Here is a 23,762-nt window from a genome sequence, read left to right on the forward strand (position 1 = left end):
CCTCAGTGAGGCCCTTCTCCCTTTGGTCACTTGGACAGCCTCTCCTGTTGCTGGCCATTTTGTAATGAATAACACTTTGGTCCCCCCTGCAGCTCGATCCACACTGGCCATCGACTGGGACAGTGAAACCCGGAGCCTTTACTATGATGAACAAGAATCTGAGGTAGGTCTCTAGGGGTTCATGGTCAGAAATACATGCTAGTTTCTGCTCTGGAAGTGTATTAGCTATATTCTTATATTCTTACCAGTTGGACAATAGTTTAACAAGGTGTGGTTTTTTTTGTTTGTTTTTCTTTTATGGTGTTACTGGGGATTGAATTTAGGAGTGCTCTATTACTGAGCCCTTTTCATTTTGTTTCATTTTTATTTTGATACAAGGGCTTGCTAAATTGCCCAGCTTGGCCTAGAACTTGTGATCCTCTTTTCTTAGCCTCCTGAGATCCTAGGATTGCAGGCATTTGCCACTGCACCCAGCCAACAAATTTAAGACCAAGGACAAAGCCGGACTGAGTAGCCCATGCCTATAATCTCAGTGATTTGGGAGCTGAGGCAGTAGGATCACAAGTTCGAGGCTATCCTGGGCAACTTAACAAGACTCTGTCACAAAATAAAAATAAGGGCTGGGGATATAACTTAGTAGTAGAATGTCCCTAGATTTAATCCCAGTACTACGGGGAAGAAGGGGGCAGCACCTGATTTCATCATTTCATATTCAGAAGCTCCAGAAAGTATAGTATATTCCAGGAAGAGCCTCTCATAGGCCTTTATGTTTTGACTCAGTAAGATCTTGTTTCCCCTGCAGAACTAGCACTTTTTTCTTATAGGCCTACGACAAGCACATGAGCATGCTGCAGCCTCAGAAGAAGAAGAAGACTGCAGTGGCCCTGAGAGACTGCATTGAACTCTTCACCACCATGGAGACCCTTGGGGAGCATGACCCCTGGTATGTACCTTCTCACTCTCAGGGCAGGGGCACCTCTGTGCTCCAGAATCTGAGACCTGCTGGTATCTGTACCCAAAACCTTTTACTGGGGCTGGGGATGTGGCTCAAGTGGTAGCGTGCTGGCCTGGCATGCGTGAGGCACTGGGTTCGATCCTCAGTACCACATACAAATAAATAAAGATATTGTGTCCACCTAAAACAAAAAAAAATTAAAAAAAATTCTTTTACGTGCACATGCCACTTTTTCACATGGCCAGCCCTATAACATAGCCCTTCTGTTTGGGTTGTGTTTTCCAGACTAAGAAAGCCATTGGCCTGTTTTGGAAGGCAGGTCCTTGCCCCAAATCTGTCCTTAAGAATAGCAGCTATTGTGGTATTACAGCTGTGTCCCCAGCATGAGTACCCAGGTAGCAATGGCTCCCCTCATCCCTTGCTAAGCAGAGACTTCTCTTTTCTCTTCAGGTACTGTCCCAATTGTAAGAAGCACCAGCAGGCCACAAAGAAGTTTGACCTGTGGTCCTTGCCCAAGATCCTGGTAGTCCATCTCAAACGTTTCTCCTACAACAGATACTGGAGGGATAAGCTTGATACAGTTGTGGAATTCCCAGTCAGGTGAATCCCTATGACTGAAGTGTTAGGAAAAATTTAGAAACAGGCAGGAAATATGGACATTGATTTGCTGAGAGGTTTGTTACCAAAGACTTTTCTGAATTAGGATGTATGTTGTTGGGCTTTGGGAGGTAGACTTTGATTGTAGTAATTGCTCCCCTCCCTATCCTCCCATGGGGAAGAGACTCCAGTAGAAGCCCTTCCCTAGACTCGGGGGGCTGCTAATTCTCTGTTATTCTTGGTCCCCCTCTCAAATCCCTGATGCCACTTAACTGGCCTTTCCCAGTCCATCATTGGTCCCAAGGAGCCTGGCCTCAGCAGTGGCAGTACAGCACAGTGGTACCTCTATTAACAGGGGCAAGGTGGTCAGAGGGCAATCTGCAGAGAGACCTGGATGATTGTTGGGGCTTCAGGTAGGGTGCAGACCTGCTACAGTCCTGTTTCTGAGGTAGCAGCTGGGACTAACTATCTTCTCAGGTCCCCTCAGGACCCAGGTTATTGACTGTAACTAAGACAGGAAAGCAAGCCAACCAGATAGGTTAAAAATGCTTTCTGGAGGGAAAGGGTAGGGTAGGTCCTTAAAATATAGGAACAATGTCGATGTGAGAATCTAGTGGTGGGTAATGAGTATTTGTTGTAAAATTCTTTTCTTATCTTTACTTGAAAATTTCAGAATGAAGTGTTTTAAGTCCATGCATGGTAAACACATGCCTGTAGTCCCAGCTTCTCAGGAGACTGAGGTGGGAGGATTATTTGAGCCTAGGAGTTAGACCAGCGTGGGCAACATAGCAAGACCCTATCTGAAAAACAGAATAAGATGTTGTAGGAAAAAAGCTTTCTGAGGACTGTTTTGGTATTTGGTTTAAATGACTATGGCACCAATTGTAATTCTGTTATTAATAACCACTTCTTCCTAGTTGCTGAAGTCCTCTTGTCTGTCTCCAAACCCTCACCTTCCATTTGGTCTGGTGGCAGTTACCCAGGAGGCTTCTCTTAATTTCTGGCCTGAATATGTCAGTGGTCAGAGCACAAAGTCCAGGGCTCCTCTGCCATAGTCTTTTCATTTATTTCTTCTCTCTTTCTCTCTCTCTCTTTTTTTGGGGGGGTTGGGTGGGCTGGGGGAGGGGTTCCGGGAATTGAACTAAGGGCACTCAACCACTGAGCTACATCCGCAGTACTGTTTTTGTATTATATTTAAAGACAGGGTCTCACTGAGTTTCTTAGTGCCTCACTGTTGCTGAGGCTGACTTTGAACTCTTCAGCCTCCTGAGTCCCCTGGGGTTACAGGCATGCAGTACCACGCCTGGCTATTTCTTGTCAAATAGTTTTTTTGAGTGCCTGTCTTATGTTCTGGCCAGTTAGATGAAAGAGGTTGCTGGGCTGCTCTGACTTCTTTTTCGGAGTTTAAAATATTTAAGAGCTATTCTTGTGTTTTGTTCTTAGAGCTCTGAACATGTCTGAGTTTGTCTGTGACTTGTCAGCAAGGCCTTACGTGTATGACCTCATTGCTGTGTCCAATCACTATGGAGCCATGGGGGTTGGCCACTGTAAGTATTGGTAGCTGCTTTCTTCTGAGGTGTTGGCTTGTGCAGTTCTGCAAGCTTTATGCTACATGCTTTTTCAACACCATTGCTTCACCATGCTTTTTGTTTTGTTTTAAAATTCTTAATTTTTTTTTTTAATATATATTTTTTAGTTATCGGCGGACACAACATCTTTGTATGTGGTGCTGAGGTTTGAACCCGGGCTGCACGCGTGCCAGGCGAGCGCGCTACCGCTTGAGCAACATCCCCAGCCCAAATTCTTAATTCTTTAATTCAGTAACTCTTGTTTCTGGGAATTTATCCTAAGGAACTGATTTGACATTAGAGAAAGCTTTACACCCAAAGATGTTCATCTCTTTATAACAGTGAAAAGTTAATAGCTGCCTTGGTGATCAACAGTTGGCACTGTTGTCCACTCATAGCCATTTCAAAATAAAATTAATAGCATGGGGGAAATGGACTGTGTACATGAAAACTGCTACATAAAATTATATCATTACAAAAGGTGGAATCACAACTATGTGAAGTTAAAAAACAAAATGTTGTTGGGGGTTGAGACTGGAAGGAGAGACACTGAATTGTTTATCCCCCCTCCTTTTTTTTTGCTTTACTTTATGTCTCAAAAAATTTTTTAAAAATATTTTTTAGTTGCTGATGGACCTGTATTTTATTTATTTGTATGTGTTGCTGAGAATCTATCCCAGTGACTCACGCATGCCAGGCAAGCATGCTACCACTGAGCCACACCCCAGCCCTATGTCTCAAAATTTCTATAACATGTAGGTTTAGTTTTAAAATTAAACTTATGTTTTCTTACTTGTTTATGGGAAGTGCTACTGAAATAGAAGTGAAGAATTGGATTTCCTTACATTTCTGTCTACTACATGTGCATTGGGCCTGCTGTCAACACACCCAGTATTAGGTCCCCAAGACATGATTCCTTGGAAAGGGTCAGTTCCATTTATACTTATACTAGATTACAGAACTGCCCTGATCTTTTAAATTTTCTCCCTGTACTAATAAGATATAGAAATTGGCCTGAAAGTCTGCTCTTTCATCTCAGTAGTAGTAGTAGTAGTACTAGTAGTAGTAGTAGTAGTAGTAGTAGTAGTAGTAGTAATAGTAGTAATACTGGAGATTGTACCCAGAAATACTTTACCCACTGAGTTATATCCCCTATCCTTTTTGTTCTGTTTTGAAGGAGGGTCTTACTAACTTGCTGAGGCAGGCCTGAAACTTGAAATCCTTCTGCCTTAGTCTCCCAAATAGCTGGGATTATAGCATGTGCCACTGCTCCTAGCCTGGCCCTCCATTCTTACCATATCACCTTCTAGCTTCAAATGCCTGCTCAGTCTCCAGCCCTCATGTTTGCATTCTATTCCATCAGAAGGGGGGGTGGGGAGGAAAGGCAGATATCCCAGAACCCCCGTCAACTCTTCTACATACATTTCATTGAGTATAACTGAGCCATACAGCTCCATATAGTGTAGGAGAGGCTGGGAAAATAAAATTTCGCATGTTTGAAAATCGGGCCCTGTCAGTAATTTTTAAACTTTATTTTATTAGTTTACTTTTTTATGTGATGCTGAGGATTAAACCCTGTGCCTCACACGTGCTAGGCAAGCACTTTACCACTTGAACCACAACCCCAGCTCCATCCATTAGTAATTTTTGATCATGTTATATATCCTGATGTTCTATAACTTGCTATTTTTCCTTACAATTAATTTTGACATCTGCTTAAGTTTCTCTGTTCAAATGTATTCATTTTTAATGCTATTTAAAAAAACAAAAGACAAACTGTAAACTATTTTTAATTTCAGGGCTATTTATTTATTTAGTGCAAGCCTAGTAAACTAGCCAGTTGACTCTTTAGTATTTTGTTTATTACTTGACAGACACTGCATATGCAAAAAACAAACTAAATGGGAAATGGTATTACTTTGATGATAGCAACGTGTCCCTGGCCTCTGAGGACCAAATTGTGGTGAGTATGCTGACTGGAATGATTCTGTCTCTGGACTTAATGGATTAAAGCTGAGAAGAGTAGCTCTCAGGCTTGTTGGTTACCTAATCATTCTCATGTGACAGGGGGAGCTGGATGTGGTAGAGTTGACCTGCCCTTTGTTTAGGATCCTTTCTAAAGGAAAAGCTCAACTTTCCTCAAGGCTCTATGCCATAGGGTACCCACCATTCCCCACTGGCCTGGCAGGAGCCAGCCTCAGGTAATAGTCCCTTCTTAGTCATCTCTGTATGGATATCCAGAGCAAGATGGTTGATCTTTGAGAGTGTTGAATAGTGAGAAATAACCTGGGGCAATGGGTAATTTTACCAACCAGTAGATGGATTCTCCCCTCTTGTGTTTCAGACAAAAGCTGCTTATGTGCTGTTCTACCAGCGACGGGATGATGAGTGTTATAAGACACCTTCACTCATCAATTTTCCTGGTTCTTCTGATGGAGGGACCAGGCCAAGCAGCTCACAGCAAGGTTTGGGGGATGATGAGGCTTGCAGCATGGATACCAACTGATGCTGACTCAGCGACCCTGCCTCCCCACAGAACCCAGCATCCCCCAGGAGAATGTCTTTGGCACTTGGAAAACTGCTTGTGTTCAATTTAAAAAGCCAGATGAGGAAATTCCCTTCTTGTTTTGAGCAGAAGACAAAAAAAGACCCTGTTTGCTCAGAAGGATTGTCAAGAGCCTGAATTATTTTTCTTTTTAAACAGGTGGTGAGATAAAGCCTGTGGAACTGAAAGTGGGGGGTGGGTGGGGGTGCACAATGGAGTATGTCTGATGGATTTCAAAGAATGGAGACAAACACACTGTAATTGAATATGGTGCAGCCATGAAGACCCACTTGCAGGGCTGCTGTGAGCTCCTGGATATCTAGTTCTGGTACCCATACTGGTCACCCCAGTAGTCTGGCCACAGTAAACCGAGCCTCAAGTAAACTTGATGTTGTCCATTTGTCCTTTGCTGTTCCCTGAGATGGGTTTATAATTTTCTAAAATTAGCACTGAAGCCCATTTGTTTCTCCTTTGAGTCGTTTTGGAATTTCCAGCTTTCCTTCTGATAATCAAATGAAAATACTTAGTATTGAGGTCTCTCAACCTCCTGTGGAACCTAGCAGTTATGTTTTGTCCCCCACTATCTTTGATGAATTGAGACAGATTCTGTGTGGAACTTTTATCAGACACCCCTTAAAGAAGTCTGTTCACAAAACTGCCCAGTACAGTATCCAGTTGTTTGTCTATGTTGACTTGAGAACAGAACCTTCATGGGAATTTGTTAAGCCTGGAAAAGGGCTCTCATTCAGTGGTTTTGGGTAATGCATTTTCATAATAGGCCTTTCCAGACCTGGTTTTCTCCCTGACCCTGCTGGAAACTCCACAACTGGCCGCTTGCCCCCATTCTGGTGCCCTACATTATCCTGCCTCCCTCTGTATACCAGGCCTTTGCTGCTCTTGCTGGCCACGAAGGTTTAAAGAACATTGTAGTCCGGGCTTTTTTGTCTGACCTTTAACCTAATCTGTGGGGGTTGGTACCGCCTGCTTCGGGCACGCGCGGGTCGGGCTCGCGCGGTCCAGCTCGCGCAGTGACCGTTGAGGGCTGTGGTGTTTCCGCGCTGCTCGGTGAGGATAGGGCTGGAGCTTCTGAGTCCCATGGCCTGTTGGAGCAGGGGCAGGGCAAACGGGTGGGCTATGGTAGCATAGACTTGGGGGAGAAGTGTGGGAGGCTGGGGAAAGTGTGACAGAGCCATGGCAGGAGGGAGGAGGAGCTGGTGGGGGTCTTCCCACTCGGTCCTATAGCCTGGGATAACCCCAAGGAAGGTGTGGCAAGTTCCCCTTTCAGGCTGATTGGCAGCCTCCTCTGTACCCTCATTCTCATGTTACTCTGTGTATTTCCAATGTATTACATAATAAAGACATGGTCCCTTTTAGGGAAAATGTCTGAAAAACTAAGAAGATGCAGAAAGGAGCTGACCGCAGCCATTGACCGGGCCTTTGAAGGAGTCAGTCATTCCCAGGAGTGCACAGGCCTGCAGAAGCTAGAGCCAGGTGCCACATCGCTTTCCTTCTCCCTACCTATGCACAGGCTTCTCTGTAGAGGACACCCTCTGGCAGCCTGCTCCTCTACTGCCCTGTTTGCTGCTGCCCCTTGTGCTTCTGAGAAGGAGAACCCTGCCTTTGTGCCATACCATGTCCCTGTTAATGCAAAACCACATGCTTTATGCCCCAAAAGAAAACCTCTGGCCAGCAAGGAAAATGTGTTGATGCACCCCTCCATTTTGGCACCTGAAAGACCGTTTTGGAGAGCTGCAGGAGATGGGGAAAACTGGAGAAAAGAAAGTTTAAGGTGATTCTGATTTGATAGTTTAATAATTACAATTAAGAAGATTCTTGTTTCTGAAAAAATTGTTGAAGATCCTAGAGTCAATTCTTGCCTCCTCTTCGGATCTGCAGGACTGTTTGGGAAGCTCACAAAATATTCTCTAGAATTTAGCCCAGAAAACAAGTTATATGTGTATGTGTTTGGGTTGAGGGCCTGGGTTGTCAATTCTGGATGTTAAACCAGTCATGGAAACGACTTTGCAGTACTCAAAGGAGTAATGAATGTTAAAATTTTTTTAAATGACCTCATTTTTTTTATGCTGCAGAAACAAAAATCTTAATCCTAAATTTTTTTTTTAATTCCATCTTGTGTTTGAACTTGGGGTACTGGAACCTTTGATACCTTCCTTTGTCTACATTAGGGAGAAGTTGAATCAAAGGCCCTACTGGGCCCTACTTCCTAGTATTGTCCTTGCTTCTGCTCCCCTCCACTACCCTGAAGTCTTTGAACTGTCACCAGGTTAAGTCTCCCCTAGATCTCTCAAACTGCCTGGTCCCAAGCACCTTGACTTTGAGCAGGGCTAACCATATATGCTGGGTTCAGTGGCATAAACCTGTAATCCCAGCAAGTTGGGAGGCTGAGGCAGGAAAATTGTACAAATTCAAGGCCAGCCTGGACAATTTAGCAAGATACTGTTTCAAAAAATTCAAAAGACTGGCAATGTTGCTCAGTGGTAGCACACCCCTGGGATCAGTACCCAGTACTGAAAGGGTGGAAAAAAAGTCCTGCCATCTTGGCTGCCCAGTGGAATAAAAGCTAAACTCCTCAAGTATTTATATTGATGTTCATAAGCATTAATGCAGCCTGTGATGCTTATGAGTCATTATGATAATGCTATTAGTCAATTTCTTCACTGATTAACAGATTGATTACTCTGTAATCACAGCATAAATGACAATTTAAAGTCAACAGTAATCTAACATTTTCCCCTCCAATATTTTCTTGAAAGAGGATCTAATTCCCCACCTTTCCCCCCCCCCCTCCTGGGGCTACAGGAAAGATATGGAGAGAGATTTGAAAGTTGACTCAAACATGCCTCTCAACAATTCTAGCCAAGAAGTCACAAAGGATCTGCTGGATATGATTGGTGAGTACAGAGGGTTGGGCCATCGTCTTCTTGGGAGAATAGGTCCTTTATGCAGGCAGAGGGCCCATATGTCTTAGAGGGGGTTTGGTGATAAGAACTCTTTTTATTTTCCATATTTGGTGGATTTGTTCTACTCACAATAGACTCTGCATAGAGCAGCAAATTAGTCAAACTCTGTCCCTTTCTTCACAGAACTGATAACCTAGTGAGGTCACGCATCAATCAGGTCATTTCATAAATGTCTAATTATAGTGAGTCCCCGAAGGCAAAGGATGCCAGCCTCCATGACTTGGTCCTTGAGCTTAGATCCGAAGTACACAGGACATAGGCAAAGAGGAAGAGAGAGGGGCTGGGGATGTGGCTCAGTGGTAGAGCACTTGCTTGGCACATGTAAGATACTGGGTTTGTCCCCAGCACCACATAAAAATAAATAAATGAAAATAAAGGTATTGTGTCCATTTACAACTAAAAATTTAAAGAAAGAGGAGGAGGAAGAGAGAGGAGTCCAGCTGAGTAAAAAAAGAAGATTTGATGCCAAAAGCTCTCCTGTACTTCCCCCCACCCAGAGGGAGTCACTGTTAACATAATAGTATACAGTTTGTCAGACACTGGGTATTGAAACCAAGAGTACTTTACCACTGAGCTATGTCCCCGGTCCTTTTATTTTTTAATTTTGAGACAGGGTCTCTACATTGCCAAGGAAGGATCTCACTGAATTTCTGAGACTGATTTTGACCTTTGCCATACTTCTTCTTCAACCTCTTGAGTTGCTGGGATTATAGACATGTGCCACTGTGCCTGGCTGTATGACTTTTTAAATGATTCATATTACACAGTGGACAAATAGTTCTAGTTAAGGGGTGTATAGTCTTGAGTGCTGCTTGAAGCTGGTCTCCAGGTTATGAAGGATGGGAGGAAAGCCTGACAGGGGTGGTACTCACCTTAGGCTACAAAACCTCGGCCAGCCTATGACTTAGTGGACTAGTCTCCTACAGTAGCCCCAGGAGATAACTGAAATTATCACTGCCTCTGCCCGCCATCTCCTTGGCCCTCACCAGCAGCAGGCAGCATTTTGATTCCCCTGAAGACCTTTTTTGTTTCACACCATGTCTTTTCATCTGAATTAGGGAGTTTCCTGAGAGCCAAGACAAGTGTGTGCATTTCTGTGTCTTTCCACTTATAACTTAGGAACTGGCAGATAGTTGGGGATGGATAAACATTTGTGTCTGAAAGGAATACACCAAGCCCACCTTACTTTGGCATTCAGTCTGGCAACCTGTCTGCCCTGGGGTAAGAATGCCCAGCTCTGCCCAATCTCTCACACTTGTGGTTTTTAACTGGTACCTGAAATGTCTTTAGAAACCTCTCCTTGGAGTTGTAAAGCTGAGTGTTCTTATCTTTAAGACTATACAAGCATCCGAACTATTGAAGAATTGGCTGGAAAACTAGAATTTGAAAATGAATTAAACCGTGTGTGTGGTCACTGCCAAGATTCACCCTTCAAGGAGGAAGCCTGGGCCCTGCTTGTGGACAAGAGCCCTCAGAAGTCCTCAGATGTAGACACTGGCAGCCTTAAGCAGGCTTTCGATGATCAGAATATTATCGAGACTGTTCTGGATTTGGAAGAGGACTACAACTTGATGACCTCTTTTAAATACCAAATTGAGTAAGGAGAGTTGCTTTTAGCTTTGATTCTTTACAGTAGAGGCTGCCATCAGGTACTCTATGCAGAAGCAGCCACAGTGATCATCAGGAGCTGCATTTTCAGAGGGCCGTCAGAAGCTGAATTACCACACCCTTTTTTTAACTTCAGTTGTGTCCCTTTTTGGGCTGAGAGCCCAGTTTTTGTATTCTGTTGCTTTGAGATATTTCATATTGTTATATATATATTTTTTTTACTCAGTGTTTTGTTTTTGATTAATACTCAGTATACCTAGTCCTAAAGGTAGGTATGGGTTGTATCTCTGTTGCATCTCTTGGTATTCTTTTGCCTGGGCCCTTGAAAAAGTATGGGAGCTATAACCAGAATGGGCTTTGTGCAACCCCTGGTACCAGCCCACCCCTAGGCCAGCTCAGCCTATGCAGAAAAATCCACAACAAACTAGACTTTGGTGTGGATGCTCTGATCCCCTTACATATTTGGCTCCCCTTGCACACATAGCTCCCTGTTTCTTACATATGCCCCATGGCCTCTTCATGTCCCAAACTACCTGCTCAGTTCAGAGAGTAGCCTCTGCAGAGGTTTCTTTCTGGCGTCAGAGTTGCTGGCAGATTCCCTCCTAACAGGACGTTCCCATGAGGCCTCCCTACCATGTACCCCCACACAGACACCTGGGCCCCAGATGAGGGTAGGAGGAGAGGGATAGATACAGGATCTGTACCTACATCTCATCCATCCATCCCTCTGCAGGTCTGGCTGCCATGGGTGGATTCCATGGCAGTGACCCTGCTGGGCCAAGACAGGGCAGTGAATGAAGGAGGGGCCAGGCTCCTGCACTCCCGAGGTCAGCCTAACAGCAAAAGCATAGCAGGGCTGAACTCCGATGCCACCCCTAGAAAAAAAAGACATCACCAGAAACTATTTGCACAAAATTTCAAAACCATGTCGTCTTCTCAGGAAAACTAATAAACTGTTGGGCAAGTTTTTATATTTCCCAGAAACTGAGTCTCAGGGACATGCCTATCTTCCCAGCTAATAAGGGAAGATGGGACTGGGGAGGCTGGCACTGTGTTGAACAGATCAGAACTTGGGAAAAGGCCGGTGGCTGAGTAACAGCCCACTAAGCCAGCTTCTAGGCCAGTGACCCTGGAATAGGTCTAATTAGTAGACTACAGTCACATACTTTCACCACAAATCTGGTGATTCTTTGGGCGTGAAGGCAGAGATCACAGACACACTAATCACTCCTTAGTAGAGTTTAGCCCAGCACCTGACTGTACCCTTAAAACTATGGTGCAGCTGGACTCTGGCCACTTTGTACTTTTGGCCTCCCTAGTGGGTGTTCATTTGTTGCCACCCACTTATAGCCACTGGCACTGCCTTGCTTGGGGCAGGAGAAGAGGACAGGCTAGCTAACCAGAGGCTCTTCTTAGGCTACTTGCCACTCAGTGCCTACAGAAGGCAGCATGCTCAATAAGCACTCACAGCCTGTGGAGTTGGAGGTCAGGTTCTTAGTGCTCACAGCATCCTTGGCTGCCCTTGCTTAGGTGAAGAATGAATGATCTGAATAGATGTCAGGCCATTTAATTTCATAAAAGCAGATCTCAAACCAGCACATATGAACACTCATAGAGGAGGAGGAGCTCAATTACCTTACCCTACCTCCTTACCCCCCTACCACCTCTTATGGTTGAGCTGGACTTAGTGACTTTTTCCCAATATCTAAAGGAAAGAAAAATCGTAAAGGTACAGTAGGAAGCCTGAAGGTACCACCTTAACCAAGTGATTTAACATCAATGGTGTCGTGGATGTCACACATACCCCAACAGGATGTAAAGAGTGCTTCACCTTATGGTATTCACCAAAACCTATATCCCCAACCAGTGTGTCACCATGAGACAAATGTCAGATAACTAAAATTGGAGGACATGCTACAGGATCCCCCTGGCCAGAACTCAAGTCAAGGTCATAGAAAACAAGGACTCAAAAACTCTCACAAATAAGTAGGTATTAAAGAGAGACAATGACTAAACAAAATGTGCAATCCTGGACTGCATCCTAGAACAGAAAGAGGACATTAATAGAAAAACTGACAAAATCCAAATGTCAAAATGTCAATTTCCTAGTTTTGACACACATACCACAGTTTTATAAGATGTTAGCCCTGGTGAAAGGTATATATGAGCTCATATCTTTGTCAATTTTTCTGTAAGTCTAAAATTATTCCAAATTTTTAGATGTTTTTAACAAAAAATTGCAATAGATCCCAGGTGTTTGAGAATATGTATGATCAAAACCCTGTTATGAGGGGCAAAAAGGAGTATAGTCTTTTTTGTATTTTCTAATTTATCTCCAACCTGTATCACTTCTGTAAAAAGAAATTAAAGCTTTTTGGTTTTGCTTTTTCATGGTCTAGGGATAAAACCTAGGGTTTCACACAAGCTAAGCTAGTGTTCTACCACTGAGCTCCATTCCCAGCCCTAAAGTTGTTTTTATTAAAATCAACTAGCCATGGGTATTCTCATCAATACCTGTCAGACCCAATCAGCCCAGTATCTATGTACTGGGTAGAAAGTCAGGGGGTCACAACAGGAGGCCTTGGCAACACTGTAACAAGGGGGCTCCCTTCCCTGAGGGTGCTGGATCTTTAGGTTGGGTGCACTAGGATTCACAGAGTAATTTTTTTCTTTTTTTTGGGGGGGGGGGGGGACGGGGGGAGTTACACCAGGGATTGAACTTGGGAGCACTCAACTGCTGAGCCACATCCCCAGCCCTGTTTTGTATTTTATTTAATGACAGGATCTCTAACTCCTCGCCATTGCTGAGGCTAGCTAGCTTTGAACTCACCATCCTCCTGCCTCATCCTCCTGAGCCACTGGGATTACAGGTGTGTGCCACCGCACCCAGCTCTCAAAGCAATTTCTTAGGAGCTCAATTAACTGATTCAGGTCTGATCCATCCCTAGGCAGGGCATTGCAGAGGAGGAAGTGGCTCCTGCTCATGGTGATCAAGATCTAATTATAGAAAACTGCAATGAGAAGATTTGAAAAATTTTTTCTTTCTGCCTAGGGTGGAGATTGTGGCCCTTGGAAATGAGGACCCAACCCAAGGAGGGGGAGGAAGGAGGGTTCAGGCTCTCCCCTGGCCAGAAGACAGGTATACTTCTATTTTAAGAAAGGCTTTATATGAAAATTGCAGATTACCAAATAGGTAATTCATCCTAGGATCCCAGAACAAGGGACTTTTTCTCACTGTAGGAATAGCCTTGGGCCCAGCAGGTTGAAGCATGAGCCTCTGACATGCCAGTCTCCAGATTAGCACTTGGGCTCCTCCTATCCCTATTGACATCCACTCCTGCCATTGCATCCCTGGTTCTCTGATGTGCTCCAAGGAGACCTTCCTACATTTGTCATCCACATCAATATTATGGGCAGATGTGTGCTCAACTTCTCAGAACAGATGTGGGGAGTTCTTCAGGAATTTAACTGGAGCAGAGACAGATGCCTAGAACATATAATTTAATAAAAATTCCTTAGGTTTTCAGGGAGCTGGGACCAAAGCATTCTCAGGGAGATATGATAGTTGACCTTGATCATGTCTGAGAAACTTTTAAATGTATTACATTACTGGCTTCCCTCCCCGCAGTTCATCTTGGCAAGCCAAACAATCACTGAATTGTTTCCTTGGAAACACCAAACTGTAATTTGTATTACCAGAATCAAAATAGAAGCAAGGCAGATTGAAGAATAAATAGGAGCTTTGGAACCTGCAAACTGCAAGTTTAAATTACAGCACAAAGCATATGAGAATCTGGGCCCATCTAAGTCTATGAAGATCCCATGGCCACATCCCACCAATATGTCAAAGTCACTATAAACCAACTTTATTATAAGCAGATTGATAAAATTTGTAAATAAGTAAATACTTAAGGTAGGAGTTTGTAGAGGCTCCTAGAAAGGAAAAGCTGAAGGGCTGGAGGGGAAGGCTGAGGAAGAAATGACACAACAAGGAAAGAGGACAAGGAACAAGGACAGGAATAAGAATGAAGTCCAGTAGGGGCAGAGAGAGAGACAGTTGAGAGCTGGAAACTATAACCTCGACCTCAGCCTATCCAAATGTCACATGGATCTGTTCTAGACTCAGAACTCTTGCCAGGTAAGCACCAGGACACCATGCCTTTTTCTGTATGCTAGAGAGACAACACCACTGGGCACTGGAACCTATATTCTCATCTCTGAGTCTCAGGATTCCTCTTGCTCTGCCTCCTGCTCCCCTCAGTTGGAGAATGGCCAACCTGCCCTGGCTTGGTGGCATTCTCCTGGACCCTTTCAATCCCAGAGAAGATTCCAAAGGGGTCAGGAGAGCAGACAGTATGGGGGCCTATCCTTTATCTTTGTACCCTGGAATAAACCAATAGAACAGCAACACCATCCTGCTGCCAGTGGACTTGTGAGCCGCTAACATTCCAGAAAGACTTGATGAAGAGGATTTGCAAAAGGGGCCTAACTCAGGTCAATCTCACCTGAAATGGCTAGGCACCTGTCTGTTGTCAGAATGATACTGCTCTGAGTTATAAGATGCTTAATATGGTAGCAAAAAACAATGCAAAGAAGGGGATGCTTGGGAAGCCAGTGCACCTGATCATAGATAATTATTGAAAAGGCTGTGTTGTGTCATCCTGAGACCATTTTAGGTTCTGGCAGTTTGCTTTCTCCTTGGAATTGGTGGGAGAACATTAATATTTAGGTTCTAGCTAAATATTTACAGAAGGAACAAAATTTTACTCAGGAAATCTGACAATGGATCCCAACCCTAGTGTGGAAGGACTCTGTCCTAGGCTGTCTGGAAAATGCCTGATTTGATCAAGAATTTTGGCCTAAGGCCTGGTATAAAGAAATTTCAAAACTACCCAAACTTTGTAGGACTCAGTTCACTAATATTTTTGAGGGCAGGGAAGCCATTGTGTTCTGGATATTTGGGTGAGAGAAGTTATTAGGAGAGAGAAATGGACATCTTGCAGAAGACCCCTCATCAGGAGCCCTTTGGAAGCTTCCAGAGGCAAACAAGAAACGCTGGGCGTGGTGGTGCATGCCTGTAATCCCAGCAACTAGGGAGGCTGAGGCAGAGGATCATGAGTTCAAACAGCCTCAGAAATTTAGCAAGGCCCTAAGCAATTCAATAAGAGCTGGGGATGCGGCTCAATGGTCAAGTGCCCTGGCACCAAAAACAGACAAAAACACAGAAAAGGGGAACTGTAAACAAATGCTATAGAAAGGCTGCATTTTTCAAGGAACTGTTTGCATAAGTACTTATTAAGTGTGTACTAGTGTCAGGCACTCTCCTGAATACTGGGGACACAGCAGGGACAGGGAAGATACTGCTCTTGCTTTTGGAGTTAATATTCTTGTGCAAGGCAAATGAAACACAAATACACAAATTAACACATAAATTTCAGATGGCACGCTGAGACAAAACAGTGTAATGGGAGGTGAGTAGGGAGGTCATGAACAGCTTTTCTGTGGATGACATTTAAATTGATCCTGGAATGTCAATCAGGTGCTGCAGTTAGCTTCATTTTCATTCTTGGTTGTACATGCAGTTGTAACAGAGGGAGGAGCCTGTGGGAGGCTCTCAGGCTCTGGCCCATAGACCGCCCACCTACCACCTCTACCTATGTAGCTAGAAACATATGAAGAGCCAAAAACGATGCATGCTCCAGGGACATGCCTGGGCTGTGTCACGCTCACCAAGTCTGGCAGGAATCACAGAAGTTAATTAAGAAGAAAAAAAGGCCTTAGGAATAAAATTAAGAAACAGAATATCCTTTCCTGATGATCAGCAAAGACAAACAGTGTAATTTTAATTAACCTAGCTTTGTTAGGATATAAGTTTATTGCTCATCCTACAAAAACACCTAACTTGTGGAACACTGAATCACTCCGAACTTTGACTTCATTACACCAAGTGAAATACTTCTGAAGAAATACAGAGTATCATAACTCATAGCAGAATCAAAGAACAGAGTATCCTTCTTTGGCATTTTCAAGTTAGACCCTTCAAGAAGGCCACTGTTTCTGGGCATGGTGACAGAGGCCTGTAATCCCAGCTACTGCAGAGACTAAGGCAGGATTGCAAATTTGAAGGCCAGTTTTGGCAATTTAGCAAGACAGTCTCAAAAAATACAAAAGGCTGGGGATGTAGCTCAGTAGTAGAGAACACCTGGGTCCAATTTTGCAGTACTGGGTGGGGGCAGAAGGACCACAGTCAAAAATACTGATGGTGTTCTCTCATTAGGGTCTCAACTTTGAATTAAAATGACTATATAAAACTGTTCAATTTAGAGTATAGGGCCCTCTTAACACTTAATAGGCACCTGTAGTCACTCTGGGAATTGATGAAACTTGGTGTGGCTGGACTTCTTCCTCCCATACTTTCTTTGCACTAGCAATGAAAATCATCAGGGGAGGCAATGGAATCCACAGAGGGCAGGTGAGCAGACAGCCAGTGTAGCCCACAGGAAGAAGAGGCCAGGGCAGCTTGAGGCAGAACCCATATCTGAACTTCTTGGCCTCAGAAAATTACTGTGATTGACCATGGGTCCCAGTACAGACCACAGGAGGCCCATGGTCTGAAAATGAGAGTGAGAACAGCTTAGGCTGGTGTCTGACACCCATGCCAAGGGTGTCTGTCACAGGCAAATTCAACTCCTCCAAATTTTTATGGGACACACCTCCCTGAAAATAAAGAATAAAAAATCAAGAATGACTGCTTTCTGAAACAGTCTTTTGGCAACTCAGTCTGCAACCCAGTGGCCCCGGTGTCACTGAGTTAGGGTTAGGGTTTAAGGTTAGTGTCATTTACACTGGGGCCACTGAGTTGTATTGGAAATGGACAAATCCTTGAAATTTTTCATCCCATGAGGATTTTCACTTTCTTAGAAAATAGGATAAAAAAACAGTTTGAATGGGGTGTTGTTTATTCAAATCATCTATGAGAGCCTTAGAAAATAAAAATATGGTATCTTGTCAATTTGTTTTCTTAAACTTTAGAAAAAATTGAACTGAGGGGTCAGTTCAATAAACTTAATGAAAAAAATACATACTTTTTAAAGGTTTTATATTTTTTATTACAAAAGAAACACGGAAGAAAATCTCATGTATGTGGCTTAGAACTATAGTGCTCTGAACAGTAGTTTTGTGCATATTACCTCTCTTTCGTTGGCAGCCTTAATACTGTTCAGCAGAAGACTGACTTAGTGTGTCCTGTATAATATGCCCACTGGTTAAACAATGAAAATTCTAATATAACTAGATCAAGATAGAAAAAAATCCCAAGGTCTGGAAAGGTACTGATCATGTGCAGGAAATATTTTGAAGATGATAAATATGATGTTTGGGAGTCATGTTGCCACAGTACCAGTTTCATGAGAGCCCCTCTGCTACACAATATTCAAGGAAGCTCTCCCCACTTTCACCAAGTACCCTCTCTCCCAATGCCCCCACCACCAGGCCGTTATTTCATATTTATCACCACTGGAGATCACTGTCTCCAAATTTCTTTCCAATAATTAAGGATGCATTTGTCTGTTATGCCCTTGTCATAGGCAACATCTGATACCCAGAGAGTTGATCCTACCCCTGCCTCCCACTGAGCCCTTCCTAGCAAGGCCTCTCACCCTATCAACCAGTCAAGAATTCTCTAATTTGTCTTTCTACCTGAGCTCAATAAACCAACTGAAGTCACTGTTGGATGGTCAGAAGTCATCATCACTGCTATCAAAACCCAGGTCATAGAGCAAATTCTTCCCTGTCTCCTTGCATGGAGGAGACTCTGAATTTCCAAGGTTGAGGTCACTGAACCAGCGCATTTGGTGGTCCCCCTGGGAGCTACTGGAATGCAGATCTTTGTTTTCGGAAGAACATTCAGGAAACTTTGAGAGGCTCCCTTGCACTGCTGGTGCTATTTTACTGGACTTGACAGTTCCTCCCAGAACATGGCAGACTGATTTTGTGGAGCTTCTGGGACCCCGCAGATGCAGAGGCTGAGCAAGGGGTTCCTGCTGCTCCGTAGGGGGAATTCGTTCATCAGAAACTGGAGACTGGGGATTCTGATATTTATAATTGAAAATACAGGTCTTACTTGGGGTTTGTTCTCTCTTCCTTGCAAACCTGCCTCTCTGGGTTTTCCTGGTCGGCTGCCTTTTGCATTTCCTCCCTCTTTCTACAGTCCTGCCTTTCTGTTCAGTTTCCAACTGTTCACTAGGGACACAAGAGAATATGCTTTTTGCTTGATATTCTGGGCAGAGATTCTTAATGCTCATTGCAAAGTTGTGTAAATCCAGGGATATGAGCTGTGAAGTTCCTTGGTAAAGCAGGTCACTGTCACCAAGAACTTTATGGCCTGGGATTCTGGAGCCATGGTTCTTGGAATCTGCTTTAGTAATTGCCCAATTTTTGCAATTAGTCTGTACTGACTTGTCCTTTACATGCTCATTTCCTTTACAAGGCCAAAGGGCTGGCAGTGCAACCTCTTTCTGGAGAGCATCACCCTTTGCTCCCTTACCCATGATACCAAATTCCCTAGTCACTAGGGAGCCTGTACTTGGGTTTCCTGCAGCAGTGTGAGCCTGGGCCTGCCACATAACCAGCTCCTCAGAGGCATATTTTTCCTGCCTGGTGAAATTGAGGCTCTGGGTCAGACTTGGTGAAGTCTGAGAAGTGTTGTCTTTCACATGCTCAGGTATCTGAGGCACCAAGATCAATCTCTTCAGTTCTGCTAGGACACTGGGCACATTCAGCTTGTGTAGCTGTTCACACAGTTGCTGGAAGTCCTTACTCTGCTGGGCAACTAAAACTTCCAGGTTCTCCAGGTTGGATTTCATTTCTATAAACTCTGCTTGTCTCTGGGGAAAAGCAGTGAGAAAAAGAGAGTGATGGAATATAAGTCAGAGTGCACAATAAAATGTGAGAACAAACCACTGGACAAAGTCATGTCCCTTTCAGGGTACCTCACAGGGTAAGGATAACTATACTCTGGAGCAGGGTCCTGGGCCCTACATCCTACCAAGGAACCCTGGGGAAGGAAAATAGCCTATACCCAAGTTCTTTTCTAAAAGGCTTGTGTAGACCTCTGGTCTTTGCTGAAATTTCACAACTTTTTTTTTTAAAGTTTTTAGTTGTAGCCACATCCCCAGCCCTATTTTGTATTTTACATAAAAACAAATAAATAAAATACCTTTATTTTATTTGTTTTTATGTGGTGCTGAGGATTGAACCCAGAGCCTTGCATGTGCTAGGTGAGTACTCTACTGCTGAGCCACAACCCCAGCCCAAAATTTCACAACTTTAAAGGTAATTCTCTGAGTCTTAGTGAAAAGGTTGGGGTTTATACTTACAGTTTCAAATTTCTTCTGTATCTCAAGAATAGCTTGCTCCACATTGCTTTTCTCTTGCACTGCCTCAAATATCAGGTCACTCTGGGACCGTGCAGTATCTTGCACTAAATACAAAAAAATGACAGTTCACCACATGACGACTGTGGTATACACCTCCTGCCCACACTGACATGGACTATTGAACCTTCTCTTCTAGCACTCAGGAGACTCTGTTCTAGAACAGAGTGCTTTCTTCACAGCCTCTATTTCCCTCCTTCCCTGAGAAGATTCTAGCCTGGATTGGCATCTACAGAGGACCCTGAGAATCTGATGCCCTTGGGGCCTGTCATGAGAGTGGGGTTTTTTTGTTTGTTTGTTTGTTTTGTGGTGCTGGGGATAGAACTCAGAGCACTTGCTCTATCACTGAACTACACCCCCAGCCCAAGAATGATGTTTATAGAATAAACATATTATCCTGCCCCCTCTGACATTGGTTCAATTGCATTCATTCTACTGGCCACTGAACAAAATCCAAATTTTTCTTTATTTTTTTATGTGGTGCTAAGGATCGAACCCAGTGCCTCACACAGGCCAGGCAAATGTTCTACCACTAAGCTACAATCCCAGACCCATAACTGCCCTTTTTATTTTGAGATAGGTTCTAAGTTGCTGAGGCTGGCCTGAAACTTGTGATCCTTCTGCCTCAGCCTCCCAAGTTACTGGGATTATAGGCACGTGCCACAGTGCTTGGCAGTTCAGATCTTTAAACTGGCTAACAAGGGCTTACTTCTCCTTCCCCATTCCTTATCTTTGGCCTTCCCTCAGCTTGGAGTATTCCTACTTGTATCTCTGTCACTTCCCTCTTCCCTACAACTACCACCTTAGTCCAACTAATTCCTTTTCTGGTAATAGGCAGACTAGTCAAATTTAGGGATGAAATAAAGACTTCCCTAAGGTATTTCTATTTTACCTAAAGTATTAAATCATGGAGGAAAGAATGGCACCAACAGTAAAAAAGAGCATGTTCCAAAAGAATTACCATGAATTCAGCATGACTAAAGCATGGTGAGCATGGGACCAAGTAGCCTGAGTGGAGGCAGGCCACAGCTGGACAGAAGGGTATTTGTGCCATGTCAAGATTTGTGGACTTGATTCTAAGACTGATACCCTGATACAGTTAAGCAAAGAATTGGCATGATTGAATTGTCTCTCTCTCTTTTCGGTACTGGGGATTGAGCTCAGGAGCATTTGACCTCTGAGCCACATCCCAGCCCTATTTTGTATTTTACTTAGAGACATAAAATACACTTAGCACCTCGCTGTTGCTGAGATTGGCTTTGAACTCTCCTGAGCCACTGGGATTACCAGCTTGTGCCACAGCACCAGCTTGCGTTTGCTCTTTAAAAGGAGAACTGTTTCAGTGATTTGAATGATAAACTGCAGGGTGAAAGTGCAGAACAGAGATCAGAAATTACTTAAATAAAACCACAATCATGTTAAGAATATTAAAGTGAGATATAGCTCTGTTGGTAGAGTGCTTGCCTCACATGCAGAGTACTTGCCTAACATCGTCAGCAACACACACACACACACACACACAAAAAAAAAAAAAGAGGGAGAGAGAGAAAGAAAGAATATTAAAGCATAGAGCTTTATATTTATATCATAGGAATATGATTGAGTTTAGAAACAATCAGAAGTTTTCCACCCCACCCTGCATCCTGGGACACTTAACTGAGCCACACTTGCAGCCCTTTTTTATTTTTTATTTTGAGACAGGATCTTGTTAAGTTGCTGAGGCTGGCATTGAACCTGCAATACTCCTGCTTAAGCCTCCCGAGCTGCTGAGATTATAGGTATGAGCCACTGCAACTGGCCAGATGTTCTTTTTAATCTTATTCAGGCACATTTCAAACTCTATCAGAAGAGAATAAAGAATTGTAATGGCTATTTCAAAACCCTTCTTTTAGATTTTTCTACTTTGGTAAACACACTGCAAATATTTTCAGTTCACATACACCTAAATGTGTACTAAGTACAATTTATAAATAACCAGGAATAGTACATAATATATTCTTGTTTTGTCTGCTCATAACTATCTAAAATGTTTCAAGATTCTTAACAAAATTTTTTCATTTTATATGACTAAAAAACAATTTGGCAACATGAGAGTTCTTTAACTCTTCCCAATAAATGGAAGTACTCAGAAGTACATAAAGCCTGTTTTCTTTCTTTCTTTGTTTCAGTGCTGGGGATAGAACCCAGGGCCCAGTGCCTGTGTAGGGTAGTTCTCTACCACTAAGTTACACTCCCAGTGCTAGGCCCTGGGTTTTTTGTTTTTTTTTAAAGAGAGAGAGAGAGAGAGAATTTTTTTTTTAAAGAGAGAGTGAGAGACAGAGAGAGAGAGAGAGGGAGAGAGAGATAATTTTTTAATGTTTATTTTTATTTTTTTAGTTTTCAGTGGACACAACATCTTTGTTTTTTTTTTGTATGTGGTGCTAAGGATCGAACCCGGGCCGCATGCATGCCAGGCGAGTGCGCTACCACTTGAGCCACATCCCCAGCCCCGAGAGAGAATATTTTAATATTTATTTTTTAGTTTTCGGCGGACACAACATCTTTATTTGTATGTGGTGCTGAGGATCGAACCCAGTGCCGCGCACATGCCAGGCAAGCGCACTACCGCTTGAGCCACATCCCCAGCCCATAGGCCCTGGGTTTTAACTACAATTTTATTTTGTGTGTGTGTGTGTGTGTGTGTGTGTTTTACTGGGGATTCCTCTATCACTGAGCTACATTCTCATCCCATTTTTTATTTTGAGACAGGTTCTCACTCAGTTGCTGAGGCTGGCCTCAACTCGTGATCCTCCTGTCTCAGCCTCATGAGCCATAGGGGTTACAGACATGTGTCACCATGCTCAGCTCTAACTACAGTATTCATTTATCTCTTGTCTCTTTATATCACTTACAGGAAAGGGCAGGGATTTACCAAACAATACCTAAATAAAAGTTTGTTTGTTTGTTTGTATGATACTGGGATTGAATCCAGAGCCATTTACCACTACATTACCCTTACCATTACTCACTACATTGCTAGGGCTGGCTTCAAACTGGCAATCCTCCTGCCTTCACCTCCTGAGTAACTGCGATTATAGGTGTGAGATATTAAATAATGTACTATTTTTATCTTGCCATGCTGGAGATTGAATCCAGGTCCTTGTGTATGCTATACAACTATTTTACCACTGAGCTCTATCCCCAGTAACTAAATAAAAAAATCTTTGAAGTTCTAGTGACTTACTTCAGAGTTTCTCGTTGAAATAAAACATAATTCCCATCATAAAAGTAGGTTTACATTTCAGTTGTTTCATATTGGCATAAATTCTAGTTAGATTAATAATCTTAGTATAATTAAGTAAACTACCAAAAGGCAACAAGGGAAGTTGTGTATAACCCTGTAATAGGAAAGGCCTTTCTAACAAAGACATAAAACCCAAAGCCAAGAAAAAAAAATGAGTTTTGTGTCATTGTTAAGTTTATTCCTAGATACTATTTTCTGTAATGGTTTTAAAATGGAATTTCCCCACATTATACTTTCTATTAATTTCTTCCACTTTACTGAATTATCTTATGGTATATGGCACTGTTTTGGTTAATTATCAGAATAACAAGGAAAGATTAAAAAAAGAATCAGACATTTCAACAATGAGTCCAGAATTTGATGACAATGAGCAATGTCTTAGAATTCTGAGGTTGAGGCAAGAGGATTGAAAGTTTGAGACCAGCCTAAGCAATTTAGAAACATCCTATCTCAAAATTTAAGAAGTGCTAGAGATGTAGCTCAGTGCTAGAGTGTTTGCCTAGCATGTATGAGGTTCTTGATTCAATTCCCAGTGGCACAGTAAAATAAAAATAATAAAATATAAAATTAAAAAGTAAAATAAAATGGGCTAGCAAAGTGTGGTGACACATGCCTGTAATCCCAGTGACTCAGGAGGCTGAGGCAGGAGGATTATAAACTCAAGGCCAGGCTCAGCAATTTAGAGAGGCCATAAGCAGCTTAGCAATACCCTGTCTCAAAATAAAAAAATAAAAGGGCTGGGGATGTGGCTCAGTGGTTAAGCACACCTGGTTCTTCAATCCCTAGTATCA

General features: G+C 43.1%; 3 protein-coding genes across 12 annotated transcripts in view; 2 read left to right on the forward strand and 1 right to left on the reverse strand.

The window, feature by feature from the left end:
* The window catches only part of Usp4 (ubiquitin specific peptidase 4), a 48,986-nt gene extending 42,937 nt beyond the window's left edge, over positions 1 to 6,049 (forward strand). For all 8 annotated transcript variants that reach the window (XM_015487207.2, XM_015487208.2, XM_048794440.1 and 5 more), the window contains 6 exons: positions 93 to 163; positions 825 to 943; positions 1,406 to 1,555; positions 2,996 to 3,099; positions 4,995 to 5,083; positions 5,465 to 6,049. In XM_015487207.2, coding sequence (XP_015342693.1) covers positions 93 to 163; positions 825 to 943; positions 1,406 to 1,555; positions 2,996 to 3,099; positions 4,995 to 5,083; positions 5,465 to 5,626 — 695 coding nt within the window. In that variant the 3' untranslated portion in view covers positions 5,627 to 6,049. The remainder of the gene's footprint in view (positions 1 to 92; positions 164 to 824; positions 944 to 1,405; positions 1,556 to 2,995; positions 3,100 to 4,994; positions 5,084 to 5,464) is intronic.
* Positions 6,050 to 6,193: 144 nt separating this feature from the next.
* On the forward strand, positions 6,194 to 10,480 carry CUNH3orf62 (chromosome unknown C3orf62 homolog). The gene is made up of 3 exons (XM_015487214.2): positions 6,194 to 7,454; positions 8,486 to 8,577; positions 9,982 to 10,480. The coding sequence occupies exons 1-3, from the start codon at positions 6,985 to 6,987 to the stop codon at positions 10,245 to 10,247; spliced, it is 828 nt and encodes a 275-aa protein (XP_015342700.1). The 5' UTR covers positions 6,194 to 6,984; the 3' UTR covers positions 10,248 to 10,480.
* Positions 10,481 to 17,213: 6,733 nt separating this feature from the next.
* The window catches only part of Iho1 (interactor of HORMAD1 1), a 51,887-nt gene continuing 45,338 nt past the window's right edge, over positions 17,214 to 23,762 (reverse strand). For all 3 annotated transcript variants that reach the window (XM_048794497.1, XM_048794498.1, XM_015487215.2), the window contains 2 exons: positions 19,632 to 19,735; positions 17,214 to 19,139 (listed from right to left, as the gene is read on the reverse strand). In XM_048794497.1, coding sequence (XP_048650454.1) covers positions 17,991 to 19,139; positions 19,632 to 19,735 — 1,253 coding nt within the window. In that variant the 3' untranslated portion in view covers positions 17,214 to 17,990. The remainder of the gene's footprint in view (positions 19,140 to 19,631; positions 19,736 to 23,762) is intronic.

This window comes from Marmota marmota, unplaced genomic scaffold (assembly GCF_001458135.2).
Source record: "Marmota marmota marmota unplaced genomic scaffold, marMar, whole genome shotgun sequence".
Classification (NCBI taxonomy): Eukaryota; Metazoa; Chordata; class Mammalia; order Rodentia; family Sciuridae; genus Marmota; species Marmota marmota.

Bases quoted from the DNA above. Each gene is read 5' to 3' on its own strand.
- CUNH3orf62 (XM_015487214.2), top strand. From the start codon at position 6,985: ATGTTACTCTGTGTATTTCCAATGTATTACATAATAAAGACATGGTCC. The intron at 7,455-8,485 runs GTGATTCTGATT...CTGGGGCTACAG, and splicing joins TGGAGAAAAGAAAGTTTAAG to GAAAGATATGGAGAGAGATT. The intron at 8,578-9,981 runs GTGAGTACAGAG...CTTATCTTTAAG, and splicing joins GGATCTGCTGGATATGATTG to ACTATACAAGCATCCGAACT.